The sequence below is a fragment of the Penicillium daleae genome (genome assembly GCF_028827525.1).
Source record: "Penicillium daleae strain IBT 16125 chromosome Unknown utg000001l_segment0_segment0, whole genome shotgun sequence".
Lineage (NCBI taxonomy): Eukaryota > Fungi > Ascomycota > Eurotiomycetes > Eurotiales > Aspergillaceae > Penicillium > Penicillium daleae.
Window position 1 is genome coordinate 1,711,202 of NW_026623149.1, and position 19,782 is coordinate 1,730,983.

General features: G+C 49.2%; 8 protein-coding genes across 8 annotated transcripts; 5 read left to right on the plus strand and 3 right to left on the minus strand.

The window, feature by feature from the left end:
- Positions 1-265: 265 nt before the first annotated feature.
- N7458_000516 (alpha-L-fucosidase 2 precursor) lies at positions 266-1,141 on the minus strand (the record flags this gene model as incomplete). Its single annotated transcript, XM_056903910.1, has 1 exon — positions 266-1,141. One exon carries the CDS (start codon positions 1,139-1,141, stop codon positions 266-268), a length of 876 nt encoding a protein of 291 aa, XP_056771677.1.
- A 541-nt stretch (positions 1,142-1,682) lies between these two features.
- Positions 1,683-4,347, minus strand: N7458_000517 (glycoside hydrolase family 27 protein; the record flags this gene model as incomplete). Its single annotated transcript, XM_056903911.1, has 2 exons — positions 1,683-1,771; positions 2,706-4,347. The coding sequence occupies 2 exons, from the start codon at positions 4,345-4,347 to the stop codon at positions 1,683-1,685; spliced, it is 1,731 nt and encodes a 576-aa protein (XP_056771678.1).
- A 1,269-nt stretch (positions 4,348-5,616) lies between these two features.
- N7458_000518 (Zn(II)2Cys6 transcription factor domain-containing protein) lies at positions 5,617-6,032 on the plus strand (the record flags this gene model as incomplete). The annotated part of the gene is made up of 2 exons (XM_056903912.1): positions 5,617-5,781; positions 5,829-6,032. The coding sequence occupies 2 exons, from the start codon at positions 5,617-5,619 to the stop codon at positions 6,030-6,032; spliced, it is 369 nt and encodes a 122-aa protein (XP_056771679.1).
- Positions 6,033-7,180: 1,148 nt separating this feature from the next.
- On the plus strand, positions 7,181-7,842 carry N7458_000519 (Transcription factorfungi; the record flags this gene model as incomplete). The annotated part of the gene is given in 3 exon segments (XM_056903913.1): positions 7,181-7,270; positions 7,321-7,419; positions 7,438-7,842. The coding sequence occupies 3 exon segments, from the start codon at positions 7,181-7,183 to the stop codon at positions 7,840-7,842; spliced, it is 594 nt and encodes a 197-aa protein (XP_056771680.1).
- A 3,802-nt stretch (positions 7,843-11,644) lies between these two features.
- N7458_000520 (uncharacterized protein) lies at positions 11,645-13,554 on the plus strand (the record flags this gene model as incomplete). Its single annotated transcript, XM_056903914.1, has 5 exons — positions 11,645-11,909; positions 11,959-12,226; positions 12,285-12,886; positions 12,949-13,282; positions 13,350-13,554. The coding sequence occupies 5 exons, from the start codon at positions 11,645-11,647 to the stop codon at positions 13,552-13,554; spliced, it is 1,674 nt and encodes a 557-aa protein (XP_056771681.1).
- Positions 13,555-15,034: 1,480 nt separating this feature from the next.
- On the plus strand, positions 15,035-16,459 carry N7458_000521 (glycoside hydrolase family 95 protein; the record flags this gene model as incomplete). Its single annotated transcript, XM_056903915.1, has 1 exon — positions 15,035-16,459. One exon carries the CDS (start codon positions 15,035-15,037, stop codon positions 16,457-16,459), a length of 1,425 nt encoding a protein of 474 aa, XP_056771682.1.
- A 29-nt stretch (positions 16,460-16,488) lies between these two features.
- On the plus strand, positions 16,489-17,406 carry N7458_000522 (glycoside hydrolase family 95 protein; the record flags this gene model as incomplete). The annotated part of the gene is made up of 1 exon (XM_056903916.1): positions 16,489-17,406. One exon carries the CDS (start codon positions 16,489-16,491, stop codon positions 17,404-17,406), a length of 918 nt encoding a protein of 305 aa, XP_056771683.1.
- Positions 17,407-18,369: 963 nt separating this feature from the next.
- Positions 18,370-19,334, minus strand: N7458_000523 (uncharacterized protein; the record flags this gene model as incomplete). Its single annotated transcript, XM_056903917.1, has 2 exons — positions 18,370-19,033; positions 19,219-19,334. The coding sequence occupies 2 exons, from the start codon at positions 19,332-19,334 to the stop codon at positions 18,370-18,372; spliced, it is 780 nt and encodes a 259-aa protein (XP_056771684.1).
- Between the last annotated feature and the right edge of the window lie 448 nt (positions 19,335-19,782).

A 19,782-nucleotide genomic window follows, 5' to 3' on the forward strand; every position in this document is an offset into this window, starting at 1 on the left:
ACCATCTTGCTTTGGATTGACTGGCCAATAGAGACAAACAAAGATCATCAAACATGTGACGGCTTAGAGCTGACATAGCAGCAAAATACGTAAGTAGCTAGCGTAATTCTAGGTGAATAAACTGCCGGAAGGAGTTTTGGCAAATCTTAATGGTAGGTTGCCATAGACAAATACGTTTTGACTACTGTTGAAATTTTGCCATGAGCAGTTTCTGCAGCAGACGTGTAGTTACTATGGCATTGATTCATTCTTTCAGTACAGCCAATCACCCATCCAACCTGACCGTTGTGTTCGTTGCGAAGTTGATCTCCCTCCCATGAATGCCATAATGTACTACCACTCCCACCGGCGATAGTGCGCTGAGATTTACATAAACCAGCTTCCCCTCCTTCCACTCTAGGCTAACAGTCACGTTCCCTCTCGCTCGCAAGCTTTGGACAGAGCCGTCGTACCACGCGGTGGGCAGTGCCGGCAGCAGTTCGATCTCACTGATGCTGCTCCTCCGCATCAACATCTCAGTAATGAGAGCTGTGCCACCCATGTTTCCGTCAAAGACGAAGATGTTCTTATTCGCGCCCGTGAGACCAGACTTAGAGTATGTCAAAAGATTATCAAACGAGAGATCGCTGATCAGGTGGCGCAGCTGCCAGAGTGCAGACTGCCCGTCGTTCAACCGGGCAAAGTTAAACCCTAGAAGCGCCGTTGTGAATTCGACGTCCTCCATATCAGCTCGTGATTGGCGATTTGTCAGATTGGTCCTTGTGGCGGCCGCAAGAACCGGGTTGAGCTGCGCGCTGATCCGATTGGAGCGGCAGAGGGCAAGGGTGTGCGACAAATGGCGGTGCTGAGGTTGTGCTTCATAGTCTTCAAGCCACTCTAGTTGGTCCTTTTGGCCTATTTGCAATGGCGGCAGCCGGTTCAGTGCAACTCGCAGTGTCTCTGTGAACGCGGAGTCAACACTCAGTTCTTGGGCAGTAGTAATGCAGAAGCGGAACAAGTCCCTAACGAGTATGATATCAATAGTTGGTCCAAGGGAAAGAGGATGCTGTTCATCCCAATGGCCCGAGCACAGGAAAAAGCGATTTGCTGCTGATACTGAAGGGCCGGTGACGAGATATCCCGTCCACGGGTCATAGACCATGTAATCTAGAAGAAGATAGCAGCCTGCTTCAAAACCGGGTAGGCATGTCGCTCGAGGAATTCTAGATCAAGCGCGTACTTGCAATACTCGATCATGAGTGTGGGTAGCCACAGCCCTCCAGTAACATTTAACCCCCAGGAAATTTCCCAACCGGGATGCGTGAAGCTACAGGCATTCGTGAAGACATGTGCTACCCACCCAAGGCACCCGTAAAACTGAGATGCCGTCGACTCTCCCGTGACTGGAAGATCGACAATGAATTTCATCAAAGGCGACTGGCAGTCGCTCAGGCTCATAGAATCTGTACGAAATAGTTCATCTGGGTGTTAATATCCGATGATAGTCGCAACTCCAGTTCATAACATTGGCCTCGCCATCATTCCAGGGGCCTTGAAGGTGGAGAGGTAGCGGATATTTAAATATGGAAATCTCTGTCGGGGCGTCACAAGAGAACAAAGACAGATTCACGAAGGCCTGGTGCAGCTCAACCCCGTCGGAGAGGCTTAATAAATAACTTCTGTCAAATTTACAAAGAGCCTGGCTAACCTGGGCGGTGAGGTCTAGTGAATTTGTTGCTGGCGGCGGAGAGGACTAGAGACGAACTCTTAGTGTCGATGGCAACCGTCTCGCCTAGCGCAGGTTCGAAAACGATTGAAAGATCTGAGTCATAATGAGAGCCCATGGTTAAATGAAATAACGGATTATGAGGGCATATTAGTGGGATGCTGTATCCTATTATATTCCTCATTGTCAATTTGGTCGACGGAAGGCGAGCGGGGGCACGGAGGCACCTGAGGAATCATGCCGAGAATTGCACCGCTTATTCACTCACAAACATTAAAAATAACCCATGTCAGAATTTGAGCTGGTATTGTTCCGACACGTTCCCTCTTTCTTGATAGACGATGGAGCTGGGGGGCTGACGATTGACGAGTTTGTCAACAGCACAGTCAACTCATGCAATAGCACAACTAAAACGATCAACTTGCTCTTTGATTTTCAGTACCTTCTTTGGCCGTCCCATGTACATTATGTGTCCCAAATATTCTTTGTTATTTGTATTTTTTAAGTCGAAATCAAAGTACGCAAAGTTTGCAAAATTTGTCACTGTGTACAACTTCTCAGGTGAATCTGTAGATAGATCATACATGTTACACTCAGGCATGAGGATATCGAATCAACATGGTAGCATTCAACGAACCAACTAAATCTAGAGAGAAGAAAAGAAGAAGAAGTTCCATCTGCTGGGAGATCGCCCTTTTTATGCACGTTCCGAAACCCCCATCTGGCAAGCTCCATCAAACACCCAAACACTCATTGACCAGTTGCCTTGCTATCCCTCCAGCTCGCCACAATACATTTGTAGACTCAACTTCAGAAGATAACCTCCGCTAACCCTCCAGGTATAACAGCTGAGACTCTCCCTCATCTAGATATGCGATGTATGAAGCTGACACCGTGCTTGAGTTACCGTTCCAGGCATCCGTAAACTTCCATTTTCTTCCGGCGATACCCAGATCACTCAGTGAGATGGACACCTTCTGCACACCCTCCAGCGACGTACCGAAACCTCCACTGCCCTGATCTGGTCCGTAATTGACGAGTAAAATATAGGCCTTGTCCGTCTCATCTGGACCGCCTATCCAAGCTTGCAGTTGCTGCGCCAGATTGTTACCTGTCCCCGGGTTCCGCGGTTGCATCGGATTTTGGGCGGCAAAGTTGGCGAATGCTACGCTTTGAGTGGATGTGAGCAGTTTCATGCCCAATTCATCGATGTGGCGTAGATCACACCCAAGAACCAGATTGGCGCCTGCGCCAAGCCAATGGTTCATGACGGTGACACGCTCCTTATCACTCACACCCGTCAGGTTCTGCGGGTTGCATGCAAACAGATTGTCCATATCTGGGTGGATTGTGATAGGAACATTTCGCTGCTTCTGCAGCGAGATGTACTGGCGGTAGTTGTCAATTGCGCGTTGGACCACTTGCCAGGCAAGGAAGGTATTGGTTCCGTAATTGTTGATATCCTGATCCGTCCGCATTGACTCCGCAAGGGAGCTCCATACAGGCAAATATGTCTCGTTGCGACACAGCTTCCACGAGAGGTCCAGCCGGACTTGGGCACCAGAATTTCGGATCGCCTTATGGTAGGCCTCAGCTACTGGACTGGTGTTGCACATCAGGTTCGCCCCATTCCACGGGCTCCCCGGTGTGACGAAGTCAAGCTTGATCATGTCCACGCCCCAGGATGTCCAGAGTTCGATCAAGGAGTCGTGCCACTGCTGCACCCCATCCTTTGAAAAGTCCCAGTCGCAGTAATCAAGCCCGTCATTATTACCATTTAGCACCTCCCTGATATGAATATTCGTGCCCTTGATTGTGTGGTTAGCCGCACCACAGGGGACTCCAGGGATCACGTACACACCCAGCTTCAGTCCCATCCCATGAAGCTGCTGCGCGAGCTGTGGTAGGTCGAATAGTTCATCGTTGTATTGAATGCGCCCGTGCTCATCGACGTCATTCGTAGACCATCCTGCATCCAAGCTGCAAAGGTCGTAGCCCATTGCGCGAAAATTAGACCCAGCGAGCACGCTGCACTGGTCAAGAACACTCTTTTGATTCAGGCCTGTCCAGTCTGGTATGACTGACGTGGGACTAGAGAGCGCTTGGATTCCCCACGAGTTCCATCCGCGGCCGGATGAAGTAAAGCCGTTGGGAGTCTTCGTCGTACGCGGAACTTGCAGTGCGCCAGAGTTGGCTTCAGGCTGAGGGTAACAGCCATTGAGAACCGTGTCCGTCCGGTCTTGAATACAGAATCCAGGGCCAGTCGTCCCAATGATTCCGCTTGCTGAGTAGCACCTAGCCTCGGCTGCCATCCAGTACCATTGCCCATCACTCCCATCATCCCAGGTGCCCGTCGTCCATCCGTCAAGGAGACAAAACTCAAGAATGTCTTCAAAGGCACTCGTATAGTCGCTGTTGCTGCCCCCAGATGCCTGTTGCTGCATGTAGAGGTTGCCTGCCGAATCTTGGCAATCTACCAGGCTGGCATTCACAGCGAATTGGTTGATGCATTTCTGCACAGCGTCGTAGCACGTCTGTGTGAAGTTGACCGAACCTGGAGTATAGCTGGACCCGCCGCAAGTCCACTGGGCCGCAACTTGTGCGAAAATGCAAGTGATGCCAACTAGAATAGGACTAATCATGGTGACACAAAGCGAATCCTTGTGATTGTAGGTTCCAGACTGTAATGTCTCGGGTTGAACTGTTTATACATGTTTTCCGTCACACCTGCGTTGCGACGTTCCATTCGGTAGAATTCTCGGTCCAACCGCTCGCGTTACCTACGCCCAAGATCCCTAGGTTGCGGAGGTCCGTGTCTCTGTAGAAGTGGCCAAGCGGGTAATTTATGGCGGGGCGTCTGCGGGCAGATCATAGTTGACACATGAATACAATATCTACGGTTTCCTTCTACGGAGGACCAGGGAGCATCGGCAAATATCTCGGACTTTGTCTTAGCGCAGTTTAGGCATTCAACCGTTGATCCGGCTGATGAGTCTGTTGATCTGTTGACCGAGAGTTTCCCCGTTAGAAAATGGTGGATTAAATCCGGTCGACTCCTGGGAGAAAACAAATATGGTGCTTAAAAAAGCCATCCATAATCAAATTGCTATGCCCCTGATACACACATTTCCTATCATTTCCTCCAGCAGGGTCGAGTGAAGCGATGGGGCCTGTGTAGTCTCGCAAGCACTGGGTCGGACGACGGAAGCCATTGAGCGGGGCATTTTGGGCTCGTTGGGGTCCATATGCACTTGAGCCTTTGAATGGTTGAATAAGATATTGGTATGTTATGGGCTCGAAAAGACATAGAATCAAACACTATATGAGTTAACAAGCCAAGCCATCATAAGAACTGTGAAAGACGATTTGCCCGGTTCGCGTGGCGGAGCTTATTGGCATCTTTCACGCGATCAGCTTTCCCCCAAGTTTGTATATTGATGATGGAGGTCCAAGTGATCAAGCTGGTTATTCCCTGGAATGTTCGACGATTGAACCGATCGGAGATACAACACTTCGGTCACTGGCGTCAGTTGCCAAAGACTTTAAACTTAGCGCTGATTAAACCACTTGGGGTATGGTTTAAATTTACGCAGGGACGTGATTTACGTATTGGGCATTTCGGCCTCTTGGCTCGTGAAGGTTTCGTTGGTTGAATCGAGAGAGGACGGATATCGTCACCAAATGAGCTGGCCCGATTCCGTCACAGCCAACGAGAATCAGACGGTCTGCGACCGAGGCTTAAGCACCCTTGATCTGCACAATCAGGACTCTTGCGGTGGTCAGTATATTACCGTAGAAACCGAAATACCCCGCTCGTTAAAACTACTGGGAGAAACAATATAAATGAGCAGTACCAGGAAAGGTGATTGAAGTGTGACGCTGTTTCTGCAACGTCAGATTTCAGCGCTAAAATGGCGAGAGAAAATTTAGGTTTGCCTCGCATGCGCGCGAAAAGGGCCTGTTTATCTTGCAACACCCGCCGCGTGCGCTGCAATGTGCTGGAGAAACAGCCATGCCGGAATTGTGTAGCCTGGAATCTGTCTTGCGAGATAGGCCCGTCACGACGTGGAAAGCAAGTATACATTTTTATCCTGACTAACCGTGCACCTAGCTAACTTTCCAGATACCTACGCCGATCCAAAAAAGCTGTGGGGACTCCAGTGATACCGATCATTATGAGGACGCAGGAGTACCGCAAATTCATCAAGAACCTTTATATGATTCTAGTTCTAATTATGAGCCTTCGATTGGGTCGACAACTTCTGGTCATTCGTTCCATAAAACCATGTTCCTAGGAAAGTCAAGCGCTTTGACATGCATACTTTGAGTGGTTTCATTCTTGCTTCCCAATTCTAGAACGTGCACAGGTGCAAAATGACTATCGAGAAAAGAGAATTGCACCCTGGTTGCTCCAGGCTATGCTTTTTATCGGCGTCAGCCTATGATCTGACACCTCATTTGCTACAACGGGCTTCCACGATCGATATCAAGCGAAAAATACTTTCTATCAACGTGCGAAGGATATTTATGACATCGGATGGGAAGCGGACACCATAGCTCTGCTACCGTCGTTATTTTTACTGAGTTTCTGGCGTGGAGCCGCAACTGAGGAGCGAGATGTTCGATTTTGGCTTGGAGCAGCGACTGATCTCGCTCAAAAGAAGCGAATGCACGTCATGTATGTTTGTCTTTTATGCCCTCTTGTGCCCTCTTGTGCCCTCTTGTGCCTTGTTGTGCCTTGTTGTCTCTTCATTGGTCTGTGATGAATAAGGCTAATAATGTAGGTCCAAACTATTGTTTCTGGGTGGTCGCGATCAGAAAATTTGGAAAAGGATTTGGTGGGCTTTATACGTATGCCACTTTTGAATGTTCTTCCGTTTTTTTTTTCCTAACTTGGAAAAGGTTCATGATTAACAGACTTCGGCTGCTTTGGGATTGCCATCCAGAATACGCAACGAAGATTGTGAAGTTATAGAGTTCCAGCCATCAGATTTTGATGAGGCCCACTGTCTTGCGCCTTCGGAATTCTTTCCATAGCCACCTGCGGCCCACGTCTCTTACGTGATTCTGATGGCCCAACTTGCAAAAATGTGTAAGCATACAGTGATCGATTAATTTTTGACCGCCGGATATCCTGATCTCCAGTAATGCAGTAGGAGAGGTTGTCACAAGTTAATATCTGCCCGGGCAATCAAAACTGAATAACTTCTCGTGTCCATTACTCCATCAGCAATTAGTCGATTGGGAGAAAAGTCTACCGTCGGAGATGAATTTTCAGCTAGCTCCGAATAGACCCGTGAGGTTCCTTGCTGGAATGCTGCATATGGCTTATAAATAAGCTGCATCCCTTTTGACCACAACCTCAGCAATTTGAGCATTATCATAGACTAATACTGGCTCAGTGATATCTTTGTTCTAATATACCGGCCGTTATACTTACAACAACCCAGTGGAACGCCAAATACGAAAGGGAATATGGCCTTGGACGCAGCCACATGGAGTACACGCATACTTGAGGATTTATTATCAGAAGACCTGGTCCAGCATGGATTGGTTCACTTGAGAGTCTCACAACCCAGAACAGGTCTAAAATGATAGGTCTGACTCTTACGTAGCATAACGCATATGTTTTCTGCATTGTGCATTCATACTATCCAATTCGGACGAGTGACCCCATACGGCTCGAAAGCTTCATGAGCACCGAGCGAAACTGTGTCTTCTGGGACTGAAAGAGCTACAAAACCCCTGGGATCTCAAGAAAGAATTGGGTCTTAGATTTATTCTTTCAATCCCTGGACGATCAAACGGCTCAAAACTTGCGGCCAGATAATGCAGGAACTCCAGCTTCCCCTCTACCAAGTCATCTCGCAAAAGAGGACCAAATGCCCAAGTGTCTTTCATTTGATATACCTTGTGACAGTACATACCAGGCCCTCGATTCGAACACGGCTGATAATGCCAACCAGGCCACCGAAATTATAGCTTCGTTGAGCAACATTGAAGATGCTCCCACCGGCATGGATTGGTTTGAATTGTTCAACGCCGAAGGAGATGATTTAATCCACCTAACCGGGTCGCTGAGAAACCCGGAATACCTTAACCCGCAAAATCTTGCGCTGTTGTATCGATTTCTATGAATATATAAGGGAAAATCTTTTTCGTTTCGCAAACTACTGACTTCAATATTTAGAGGGCCAACTAGGTAATGAACTGTCTACGATAATCCAACTCCAAGCCATTGCCTGCTCTAATTTGGTCAACAACATCTTTGATAGACTATATGGAGACCTAGATGCAGGAAAGAACCGGATTTGTACGAGGCCGATTCAGATATGGAATTCCCTAGAATATGAGAGAAAACAAAGTATGGCGATGGATGGAGCCGTCTCGCTACCCAACAGTCCTTCAGCCAGGTCAATATTGGGAGAAAGTGGGCCATTACTCTATTGTTGAGGGTACAGTACAGGATGAGGGAGCCGATGAGATGGGCTTTCTGCATGATAGGAGGTCTGTAACATCAGAATCACATCCCCGGTCTTCTTTTGAGTTACGCTGACTTTTGTTTTATTCAGAGATGAAAACTTCTACCTGGGTAGCCTCCTAGACCTAACCAGCTCAGATGCCCTTGAAGTCCACATCCGACCCCTTCATCTACAACCCTTACCCTGCATACCACAGCAGAAAATGGAGGATGACACATGAATTAAACCTATAGGCCCAGAGCCACCGAACCCTTCCCCAGAAGATAACAACTTCAACTAGGGCGTTAGAGAAGAGGTAGACCTCATCACTTTTCTCCCTATATTCAACCCCAAGGATACGATATAGAAATTTCCGGGCAAGATTTAGAATTTCAAACACGGCCTAGAAACTCCGCATCGCGCTAGAGTCATAACGATAGGCAGGCACTCGTGGCGCCTACTCGATCTCATCCACAAGGCCCAGGCAAAACGCGGACTAGGCCTCGCGTCTGAAATGACAGGTTTTTTATAGTCACTAAACCATGGACTGAAAGCCGTCCACTTCCCGCACTTGATTTACGCAGATGGCCAGTGGACACCCCAAGGGCTTGCGCGGATCCACAATCATGGGTCCCCAGATAGTATCGATGGAGGACCAGGAAGTATTTGGAACTTTCATCATTTGTACGATCACATTATGTACTGACTCTCCTACATGTTCACAGCACATACGGGAAAGGAATTGTACAGGCGATGGCTTGGGTTCAGAACCGCGGAAAATAAGGCCGGAAAGAAGGTGTGTTGATCCATTCTAGATTATACACTTAGGCTAAAAAAGACCACTCGTCAGGCTGACATAGCGGTCGAAACTGGTATCAGGTGATGGCGCTTGGAGTTAGATGCAAGTTGAACTCCTTAAGGCCATATAGCCCCTGGTTATGAGAGATTTCAAGAATCCATTTTTGCCAAGAGATAATTGTCCTGCTCGTGTGTACCTATGCGTGGTAAATGCAAGGTCCAGGTGGCTAACGTGCTAATGTTTTTCACAGGGGTTGGTTGACTTGGCCCATTCCGGTCGAATTCTCGGTTCCTCAGTCACTGCAGAAAGACCTCCATGATCGGTAAATTCGGCCTATTGATAGTGCGGACCGGCTCACGATTTCCCGACATTCACTCTTGCATCTACGTTCCTAATGGATTGAAGACGATCAATACAAAGTTTTTGTGAGAACGAATGAAAGGTAAAATGAGGATGAGTCGCTTAGATTCATCTTCCGTTTTGCCACGATGCCGTGATATCTGTACAGTCCGCGGGCAAGTTCTTTTCAAGCATCTTTTCGAAAGGAAACTAATACTGACTTCCTAACCACCTTCCGCTGCTCGATGAGACAGTGCTTTCAACGAAAATTGGCTCTCTCCATTACACCGTCTGAATGTCACGTCACTATCGGGATATCTTTATTACGAAAATTAACTCGACTAACCCTCTTCGCATTGATGAGGTGCGCAAGGGAATCATATGTCCTGTTCAGTAAGCAGGATTTTGATTGTGCCGAAAATCTGCCCGAAACACAATGGCTGTGCGAGGATGAATTTGGAAGGGAAACGCTAGGAAAACCCCGCATTATCTTCCAAACAATGTTGGCCCCTGGCATTTTAATACCTTTATGGTCTGATGACAGACTCTATTGGGGGTAGATTACCGCTAACGTAGTTCCCGTCTACCCTGGCCATCCCAAAACACCATACTAAATGCGTTATTTCATGTCACAATATATCAACAACGAGAAGAGAATTCTACTTAACTTTTAGCAGCATAAGATTTCATAGTGTTTGGGATATACAGCGTAATTAATTTATTCTGAAATTGATTAAATGCCGCTATTACCAAAAAGACGCCCCGATCGGGCGACGTGGACATCTGTCGTGGAAAAGTGGAGACACAAATTTCAGTGACAAGGGATTTGTTACGTGGAATACCAGATTGCCTGCGTATTTGTATGTAAATGTGGGTACTGTAACACCTCGACTTCGGTACGGTACTCCGAATACTCAGTTACACCACATGGGGACGGCTCAACCCGGCCCTTTTTCTTTCTGTGCACTTGGAGATTACTTCTTTAGTCAATCACTTTTATCTGATGATTCCGGTGGTTAGACTTCTTCCTAATTCATACCAGTATAATTCGACCTTGCTTTGACGACATCTATCCCTACATTGTCATGGCTTCAAATATTACTCGACCTGATATAAATATCTAATATGATATATTAAGCACTAAGGTATCCCAAGACTATGATAATCAGTGTTGAGTTTTGAAATATAAAGTTGCGAAATCACGCATTTAGTATGGTGTTTTGGGGTGACTGTATCTGTGTCACTGATTTAATAAGTGGTGGCAACGCGCTACGATCGATAATCTGAAACTTGCAGCCGCCGTTACTTGCGCTGCTGTGTCACATATTGCAGGAATGCAGGACTAGCGAGTGAAGGATCGTTGGACGAGATGGATATTTCCGTTCTGCAGGTTTAATGTACAGTACAGTACATGCTGTACGAGTTCGTGGGGGGAACTAGTTACATTACAAAGTCAGGATTATTCAGCATGCTCCCGCAATTCGTTTGTTTTTATATGGACAATAAGACCAATACCAGAAGTAATACACCGTAACATATGGTGTTATCCTAGGACTCGGTCAACTGATCTGTCGGATCGAAGGATACCCGTACGCCCAGTACTGAGGGAACCAATTGACAGGATTGAAGAACAAAGATTAATTGTCTGATTACCGTATAAATACCTAGTTAACTAGTTAACCAGCAGGGGATCGAGTTCATGCTGATAATCATGTCCCGAGGGGTGCTAGCGGTACAGTATTTGACCACCCTCTCAGTTCGACAGACCCCTCTCAGCAGCGATCTCTCGAAAAGTTCTTTAATCAATCATCTCAATTGGCTCCCTTAGTACTAATCCGTACGGACATCCTACAACTTGACATGTAACAAACTGGTACAAGAGCATGTAGACCATGGATTCTTCAAGTTACAAGGGGATTGCGCCGAGAAACCACCCGTAAGAAATGTCTCCGCGCGCCTGTGTTCGTGTCAATTGGCCGCGATCTGCAAAATATGGACAGAGCTGTTGGCTTCGGCAGCTCAAGCCATACAACACAGGAATGAGGGGAATTACGCCGCACATGAGGCCCGAGCTCTCACTGTTTCCGTTGTGATCCACCACGCCTCAAGAATCACAGTGAGAACCAGTTTACCCCGCCTTCAATGTCATTTTAACTGAATTCTTCTATCCACTATAGAGCTATAAGAACCCCCTCACGAGATCCTCCTTCTCTGGGATAACTCCAGATTTTATGTCTGTAGTCCTTGGCAGTAAAGCTTTGTAACGCCTATAAATAGAGCTTTCCAAATCATACGTTTCTATTCGGGGTTGCAAGATTGTGCTACCCAGACTCCTACATCATGAGAGGCACGAAGAAAAACGAACTTACCACCATCAGTTACGGTGCGGACACCGTAAATATCGATGGACCGCCGCAGGACGAGAAACGCAGCCAAAAGGCTTTGATCGCCGAGGCGCAAATCGGCTTTGCCGATGAGAAAGAGTTAGGCCCAAGGGCAGCACTTAAAGCCTATCCTAATGCCGTTCTGTGGTCCCTTGCATTCGCAGCCTGCGTTATCATGGAGGGTTATGACACTGCCCTGCTTGGGAGCTTCTACGCATATCGTACGGCCATGGCACCCTTGTGGCATCTGACTGCTAACTGGTTTGCTAGCTGCTTTTCAAATCAGATTCGGCCGTTTCGTGGGAGTTACGCCAAGCACGCCGAGTGGATATCAGTTAACCGCAGCCTGGCAAGCTGGCATGGGCCAAGCCGGTGGTGTCGGCAGCTTTTTCGGAGCCGCTCTGAACGGCTATATGGTACCAAGATGGGGCCAGAGGCGTGTTGTTATAGGGTCCCTCATCGTCTTAATAATTGGTATCTTCTTTCCCTTTTTTGCATCCAATTTGATTGTTTTAACGGTTGGAGAGCTTATCTGCGGGTAAGTATACTCTGGCTACGGCAGTCCCAAGTCTTTAATCCGTACTAATATGCCCCAGCTTTCCCTGGGGAATCCTCACCACTTGTGCCACCTCCTATGCGTCCGAAGTTCTGCCCACTTCTCTCCGGGTATACCTGACTTCATTCACCAATATGTGCTTTATAATCGGTCAACTCATTGCAGCTGGCATATTAAAGGGCTTGTCTAACCATATAAATCCATGGGCCTACAGAATCCCTTTCGCGATTCAATGGGTGTGGCCTTGTTTCTTAATTCCGCTTGTGTATTTTGCTCCTGAAAGCCCCTGGTATCTGGTCAGGAAAGGCCACTTGGACGACGCAGAGAAATCACTACGACGATTTCAAAACCCCAAAGCGAATATCAACCCCACAAACACGCTCGCGGCAATTATCCATACTGATAATTTTGAAAAGACGCACGAGGTGGGTACAACATATTTGGACTGTTTCAAAGGCGCGGAGCTTCGCCGAACCGAGATCGCTTGCATGGTCTTAACTGGTCAAATCTTATGCGGTATCAATTTTGCCTATAATAGCTCCTACTTCTTTGAAAATGTCGGTGTTGGTACATCTACAACTTACTCCCTTAACCTTGGGGGCACTTTCCTGGCTCTTTTTGGATGCTTCGTCAATTGGTTTGGTGAGTCTCAATTTGCGACTCTCTACGTTTTAGATTCGTTTACTAACTTAAGTTTTCCCTAGCTCTTATGCCATATATCGGTCGTCGTACGATATACGTCTGGGGTATGGCAGTAATGACTGTGATTCTCATTGTGATTGGTATCCTTAATGTGTGGACTCATCACAAACGGATTGCCATGACACAAGCTGTGCTTACTTTAGCCTGGACCTTGATATTCCAGTTCTCTGCCGGGCAGCTCGGCTGGGCGCTTCCAGCTGAAATGGGATCCACTCGACTCCGCCAGAAGACCATCTGTATCGCAAGAAACGCAAACGGTGTTGTTGGGATCGTAGCGGGAGTTCTCCAGCAGTACTTCATGAATCCACAGGCGTGGAACCTCAAGGGCTACGTTGGGTATGTATTTATCAATCCCCATGATAACCGGTAGACTCGCTGGGACTAACAAGGATTCGGGTTATAGATTTGTTTGGGGTGGTACTTGCTTTTTGATGTTTCTTTGGGCTTTCTTCCGGCTTCCTGAGACCTGGAACCGGTCTTATCAGGAACTGGATATTCTCTTTGCGAAGAGGATCCCGGCAAGGAAATTCGCTAGCACTGAAGTGGATCTCTTCGAGGACCAGGAGATCGGCCTGGATTTTAGAGAAGCTCCAGCAGACTTGGGTTAAGGACTAAAAGCTGGGAAAGCGTCTTGTAGTAGTAGTACAAGCAGCAAAGTGAGTCCCGGAGTCGTTTGTTGGCCAGAATCATATATCACGAACAACAATGCTTGGGAGTTGTGCAACTTAACATGGAGCTTGACTTTCCTCAGCGGCTCATCATTTATAACTGAATACCCAATTGCTTGTGCGGCTTTCTATAACTTAAGGGCACAATTTTCCTCTTCTGCTACAAATACAGTACAATCAATATTCCTCCACGACACTCGGTGAGCATACCACGACAAGTGTTCGCTCGTATGATTCTCCTAGTTCCAAGTTCGCTCTTGCCCTTCATCTGTCTTTAGGTTCATCACTCGTTTGCCAGTATTTGTAAAAGTCTTCGAGAATTACCTCCTTGGTCTATGTACATTAATAGGAAGATGAAGGGTGCAAGGGTTATCTAACTATGTGTGGAAATCTGGAAAGGTAGTGCGTAGAAGGCTGCCGATGATCTCGTTGTTGTAGGCCCGCATGATGATGCTCAGAGCGATAAACATGGACCAGAACAGACCCTTGGAGCATAGTTTGAAAGATTTTCAGTAGCTCAGTCGGTGCTTCTGCTCGTGCCCTTGCTTGTTGCTCAGGCTCGCCATGGCGGAGCTGGTGCCTACCAACATGCTGGTCTTCTCGGGACGAGCTGAGGATTGACTGTGCCGGTTGGGGCATCCTCAAGGGTGTAGACTATTGTTTATTTCTTCATTGTGGTGGATATTGCAAGGTTGCAGGAAGCAGGACGGCCGGATGTTGGCATGTGGTGAGAATGAGATCTAGGCAACTGTTGCCCTGCACGGCCCAGCCGGATGCAAACCGCCTGTGGCATCGAGCTAGCGTTTACAGTATCTACTACTCCTCAGTAACATCACAAACACGACAAAACTGTTGAGGCCCGTGGGCAGAGCAGCGGCCTTAGCAGATTCCATGGGGAGAAGATCGCAAGGTGGCCCTTCTTCCAACGAGGCCCAAGCCACTAGAACTTATGACTCGAGAGTTCTCGCCGCCAGATGCCCAGAATCTATCCATCAGTTATGTCGATCCTGGCTTCATATTTTCGAAGGTCACGGCAATTCGGCAATTCGCTAGGCGCGGCTTGTGCTTTTGACTTTAACCATTTCCAATGTGGCGAGTCTGTCCGATATTCCCGCCGCGCCTGTTCGGAGTAGCTCGCCCCGCGCCATTCTTCCCCACCCCCGCACCTCGAGGAGACTGGTGTCGTAGATGGAGAGTGGCACAAATCTCGGTCTGACTATGGTGCCAGCATCAAAATTACTTGTCTTTCGAACTAGGTGCACCCATAAAGCCTACGCCGATACGGAACAAACCCAACAGCAAACCCCAGGCTCGCCAAGTACAAAAGCTCCCACCGAATCACCTTGCCATTAGTTCTATGTCTCAACAGAGCCATTTAAGGTCATTCCAAGGACCATCGCCTCATCTCTCCGCTGCAAGCATGTCCACAGAGCACCGTCTTTATTACACCACCCCCTGTACAACCTTCTCAGGCAGCCTGCCACTCGGCAACGGCCGACTTGGAGCCTCCGTCATCTCCTCGCCCTCCCGCGAGGCCTTCGTCCTCAATGAAGTCACTTTCTGGTCTGGGGGTCCGCACACTGCAGGATCTGGCCTGGCTTCTCGGGCCGCTGACCCAATGGCCGAGCTGCGGCAGACACAGCGTTGCTTGCTTGCAGGCGACTACGAAGAAGGGAAGAGAAGGTCAGAGAAATATCTCCAGAGCATGGAGAATAATTTTGGTACCAATTTGGTCGTGGGGAGGCTCGACATCACTGTAAATGGCACCATGGATAGCGAGGGCGTACGCGGTTTTGAGAGAGAGCTGCGACTCGACTCGGCGCTCGCGGAGGTAAGGTATGACAGCGACGGACATCGGGTTCGGAGGAGGAGCTTTATGAGCTATCCACATCAAGTGCTTATAGTGAGCTTTGAGAGCGACGATCCGGAGGGTCTAAACCTCGAGGTAAGTATTCAAGGCCAGAATGAAGCATTTGCTGCCAGGAGTAGGGATGGGAGGATCGAATTCGATGCACAGGCTCTCGAGACCGTGCACAGTGATGGAAATTGCGGCGTCACAGGTCACGGTGTTGTTGGTGTCTACTCAGACAGTCAAGAAGTAGAGAGCAAAGAGTGCAAGATTTTTGTGCGGGGGAAGAAGAGCGCTACGATTCTGCTCGCCTTCACCACCAATTACCAACAGACTGGCGATGGTTGGAGAGAGCAAGCGTCTCGGCAGATCGAGGAGGCCACGAAACTGTCTGTCGCAGATCTCCTCGCAGCACACCTGGCGGACTATCAGCCCCTCTACCGTCGGATGAGCATCACCCTCGGGCCCAGTTCAGGCTCTGAGCCTGCGAGTCTGCCCACTGACCAGCGCCGGCAGAAGTTCGAGCCCTCCAACTACGCCGACCCGGGCATGTTCACACTCTACTTCCATTACGCACGCTACCTCACCATCGCAGGTACACGCGCCACCTCTCCTTTACCGCTGAACTTGCAGGGCCTGTGGAACGACGGGGAAGCATGCCGGATGGGGTGGAGCTGCGACTACCACATTGATATGAATACCCAGATGAACTATTTTCCCATGCTCCCCAGCGCGCTGCCTGACCTAATGCAACCCCTCATCTCCTATCTCAAGCGCCTTGTCACCGCCGGCAAAGATGCTGCACAGGCCTGCTACGGCTGCGATGGCTGGGTCGCCCACGTCTTCAGCAACGTGTGGGGATTCGCTGATCCGGGCTGGGAGACGTCATACGGTCTCAACGTGACGGGGGGGCTGTGGATGGCGAGCCACCTGATAGAGATGTACGAATATACCCTGGACGAGACACTTTGGGGGAAACAGCCTATCCGATCTTGAAAGGCGCGGCAGAGTTCTTCCTGCACTACATGATTGAGGACCCGGAAACGGGTTGGCTGCTCACGGGTCCGGCTGTCAGCCCCGAGAACAGCTTCTTCATAGTCGGCAAAGATGGTAATAAGGAAGAGCATTCAGTCTGCCTGTCGCCTACCATTGACGTCGAGCTTCTACGTGACCTCTTCGCCTTCTGTGTGCACGCCGCAAAACGCCTCAACACAGACTCCGCTTTTGCCCAGCGAGTCCAGGCCGCGCAAGCAAAGCTGCCACCGCTCCAGGTCGGCAAGCATGGGCAGCTACAAGAGTGGCTGTACGACTTTGAAGAGGCGCAGCCATATCACCGCCATCTCTCGCACACCATGGCGCTGTGCCGGTCGGCGCAGGTGTCTCTGCGGCACACTCCGCTCCTGGCCGAGGCTATTGGCGTGACACTCGAGCGGAGGCAGGGTCGTGACGATCTTGAGGATATCGAGTTCACCGCGGCCCTATTTGGCCTGAACTACGCCCGCCTGGGCAAGGCGGAGAAGGCAGAGGCGCAGATCGGCCATCTGGTTGGTGAGCTGAGCTTTGATAACCTGCTCAGCTACAGCAAGCCAGGCGTAGCAGGCGCGGAGAAGAATATCTTCGTCGTGGATGGGAATTTTGGGGGTGCGGCGGTTATTGCGGAGATGCTGGTGCGTTCGCTGATGCCGGACCTGGGAGGTCCAGTGGAGGTCGACTTGCTTCCGGCACTTCCTAAGTTGTGGTCGGAAGGAGCTGTGAAGGGCATGCGGCTTAGAGGTAATCTGGAGCTTGACATGGAGTGGTTTGATGGGAGGCTGGAGAAGGCGAGTTTCAAGGCATTCTCTCCTGGGTCTATGACGGTGTATTACCGTGAGCAGTCCCTCAAGATCTCATATAAGGCAGACGATGCGATCGAGTTAGGGCCTGGTCTGCAGGTACGTAAATAGACGTCGGGTCCTTGTTTTCCTTTAACGGAAGATTCAATATCCGTAGCTACTAAATGCATGATTGTTAATAAAATCTCGGCTGTATTCTTTCTCACTCTATGGGCCAATTGGCACTTAAGTTTTTGATGACCAGAAACACACTATGGAACAGCTAGGATTGGTCCTCGCTTATCTTATAGGGTATTCCGGGCCGCCGAGCAGGTCGAAATGGCCCTCTCAGTTGCCGGATTGGGCTGCGATCTGGGATCTGGGGACCGGCAAGGTTCGCACGGCACGCGCGATTCCCCTCTCCCCCTCCCTCCTTTTGCCTTCCCCAATCTCAGGCGCGTCCGCCTCGGATGTCGTCCGCGGGAGGGCGGCCGGATGATGCGCGCTGCTGCCGGTGTTGGTTTTCGTGGGGCTATGGCTGCAGGTCGGAAGAAAATGACAGTGGTACGGCTGGCTCGTGAGCTTGAATTTATGCCACTCGCAATCGTCCAAGCTGCCGGCTATATCACACACCAATCACCGCATTGTTCAGTATCGCAATACCTCGAATAAATCAAGAATGGTGACCGAGACGCAGTACGGGTACTAAATGACGAGGCTGGCCTCCTATACCGAGACTGGGAGGCGAAGAACTCGATTCTGCTCACATGGCAAATATCATTTGATTATATTGCCATCTGCGACTGACCTGCTCTCGCTGATGAGCTTTTTCAACTGGCAGGGAATCACCGAGGATCTGCTTCGGGTTCAGCAGAATCAGGAAGGCGGCAAGCATTTTACTCTAGAGCAGTTAGAGGACAGTTCAAGCGAACAAGACACGGACAATGAGTCTGAAGATGACGCTGACGGCGATTTTGAAAAAGACATTACAATCCTCTGCGACTTTTCATTGATAGCAGTCGGAGAAGACAGCATGACTTTCACAATGCACCGACTAGTGCAGCTAACCGTACGCACCTGGCTCAAAACCCATGGTCAGCTCGAACAGTGGAAGGGGCTATTAATTGAAAATTTATCAGCTCCTCCTTGGCGAGGCTCGATGGACCCGGGAGGTGATTTGACTTCAATAGACGGTAGTTGTGTGATGGTGTGTCCCTGGCTCTTTTCACAAAATAAACTGCTGTCCATAAAGAAATAACATTCCCCAGGGACGCGAGAAGCGTCATCAAATCGGGGATTCTGCAAGAGAGAACTATCGCCATTATAGGCTGCGTCGTGCGTGATTGTCGAATTTATAGCTATGCACTGCTGAACCTCCAGGTCAAAGTGGACCTTCGAGCGGTTCGTTGACGGGAACTGGGGCCAGATACGCCTGTACCTCTCGTTCGTGTAGCGGACTGCGGACGCAGCCAGACGCGATACCAGGTATTGGGGCCATGAAAATTTCAACCATGCCCGAGCGGCAGCAGTTTTGGGAACATCCTTTTCAAGGACAGGTGGTTCATTTGTCGTGCGTTGAGGGGCGAGTGTTGTGCAGGATGCGAAAGACAGCCGTGTCCTTCGTTTTAGTGCTGGTCTGATGGCAGATGGCAACTGTGAGCTCTCGCGGGATGTTTGGGATGCCGCCGCGTGCGCAGGGGGTGACGGCTCAATGCACTTCCATGGGCCATAGAGCCAGGTAATGTCGCTATCCTTCTCCCTAACAACAGAATTGTTAAAACTGGTTGACTTCGCGCAATCCGGCAACATTTAGTATTCACTAACCAACTCACACTGTCGGGCGACACAGTGTTCAGCTGCTGTTGGTACTTCATCCATGCCCTCCATAGTGCATTCTCAAGCCTGTTGCTGTGCTTCAAGGATTTTTTCTCCCTAAGCACATACCTCCTTGTCACCCAAATATCCTCTTCTCTCCATACGTGCGAAAGGTAATCGACGTTGATCGCCGGCTCTTCTTCCAGGGCGTCGTCACTGCAGAACAGTGCTAAGGTGGTCTTCATAGAAAAGGAACAAGGCTCTCTGCCTAGACCTAGAGAGAAGGGTAGATGTTTGCAAGACAAACAAGGCGGCATGCCCTTGAGAACCCTATGTATGATTGCCGCCAAGTTCAGACAATGTATTTTAAACTGCTCGCTGTCGGATGGTGAGTTTAGCAATAACCTGGGTCACTGCTCGATACCTTTTAAGGCGACACTTTCTAGTGTCATTCAAGAAAAAGGCGAAATGGATTTGCTGTATTACTGTTTTCAGGTCCCGAGTTGCTGGGTTCGGACGAGTCCCTCTCCCGGAACCCTACTGCACGGTGCGCCTAATATTCAATATTAGTTCCATGATGTGACGTGGGATACGAATGCAGACGCTCTGAGGAACCATAACCACAGCGAATGGACGGTAGCGCACGGTCGTTATAATACAGATTCTTAACCCTTCATTTACTCTCCGTAGAGT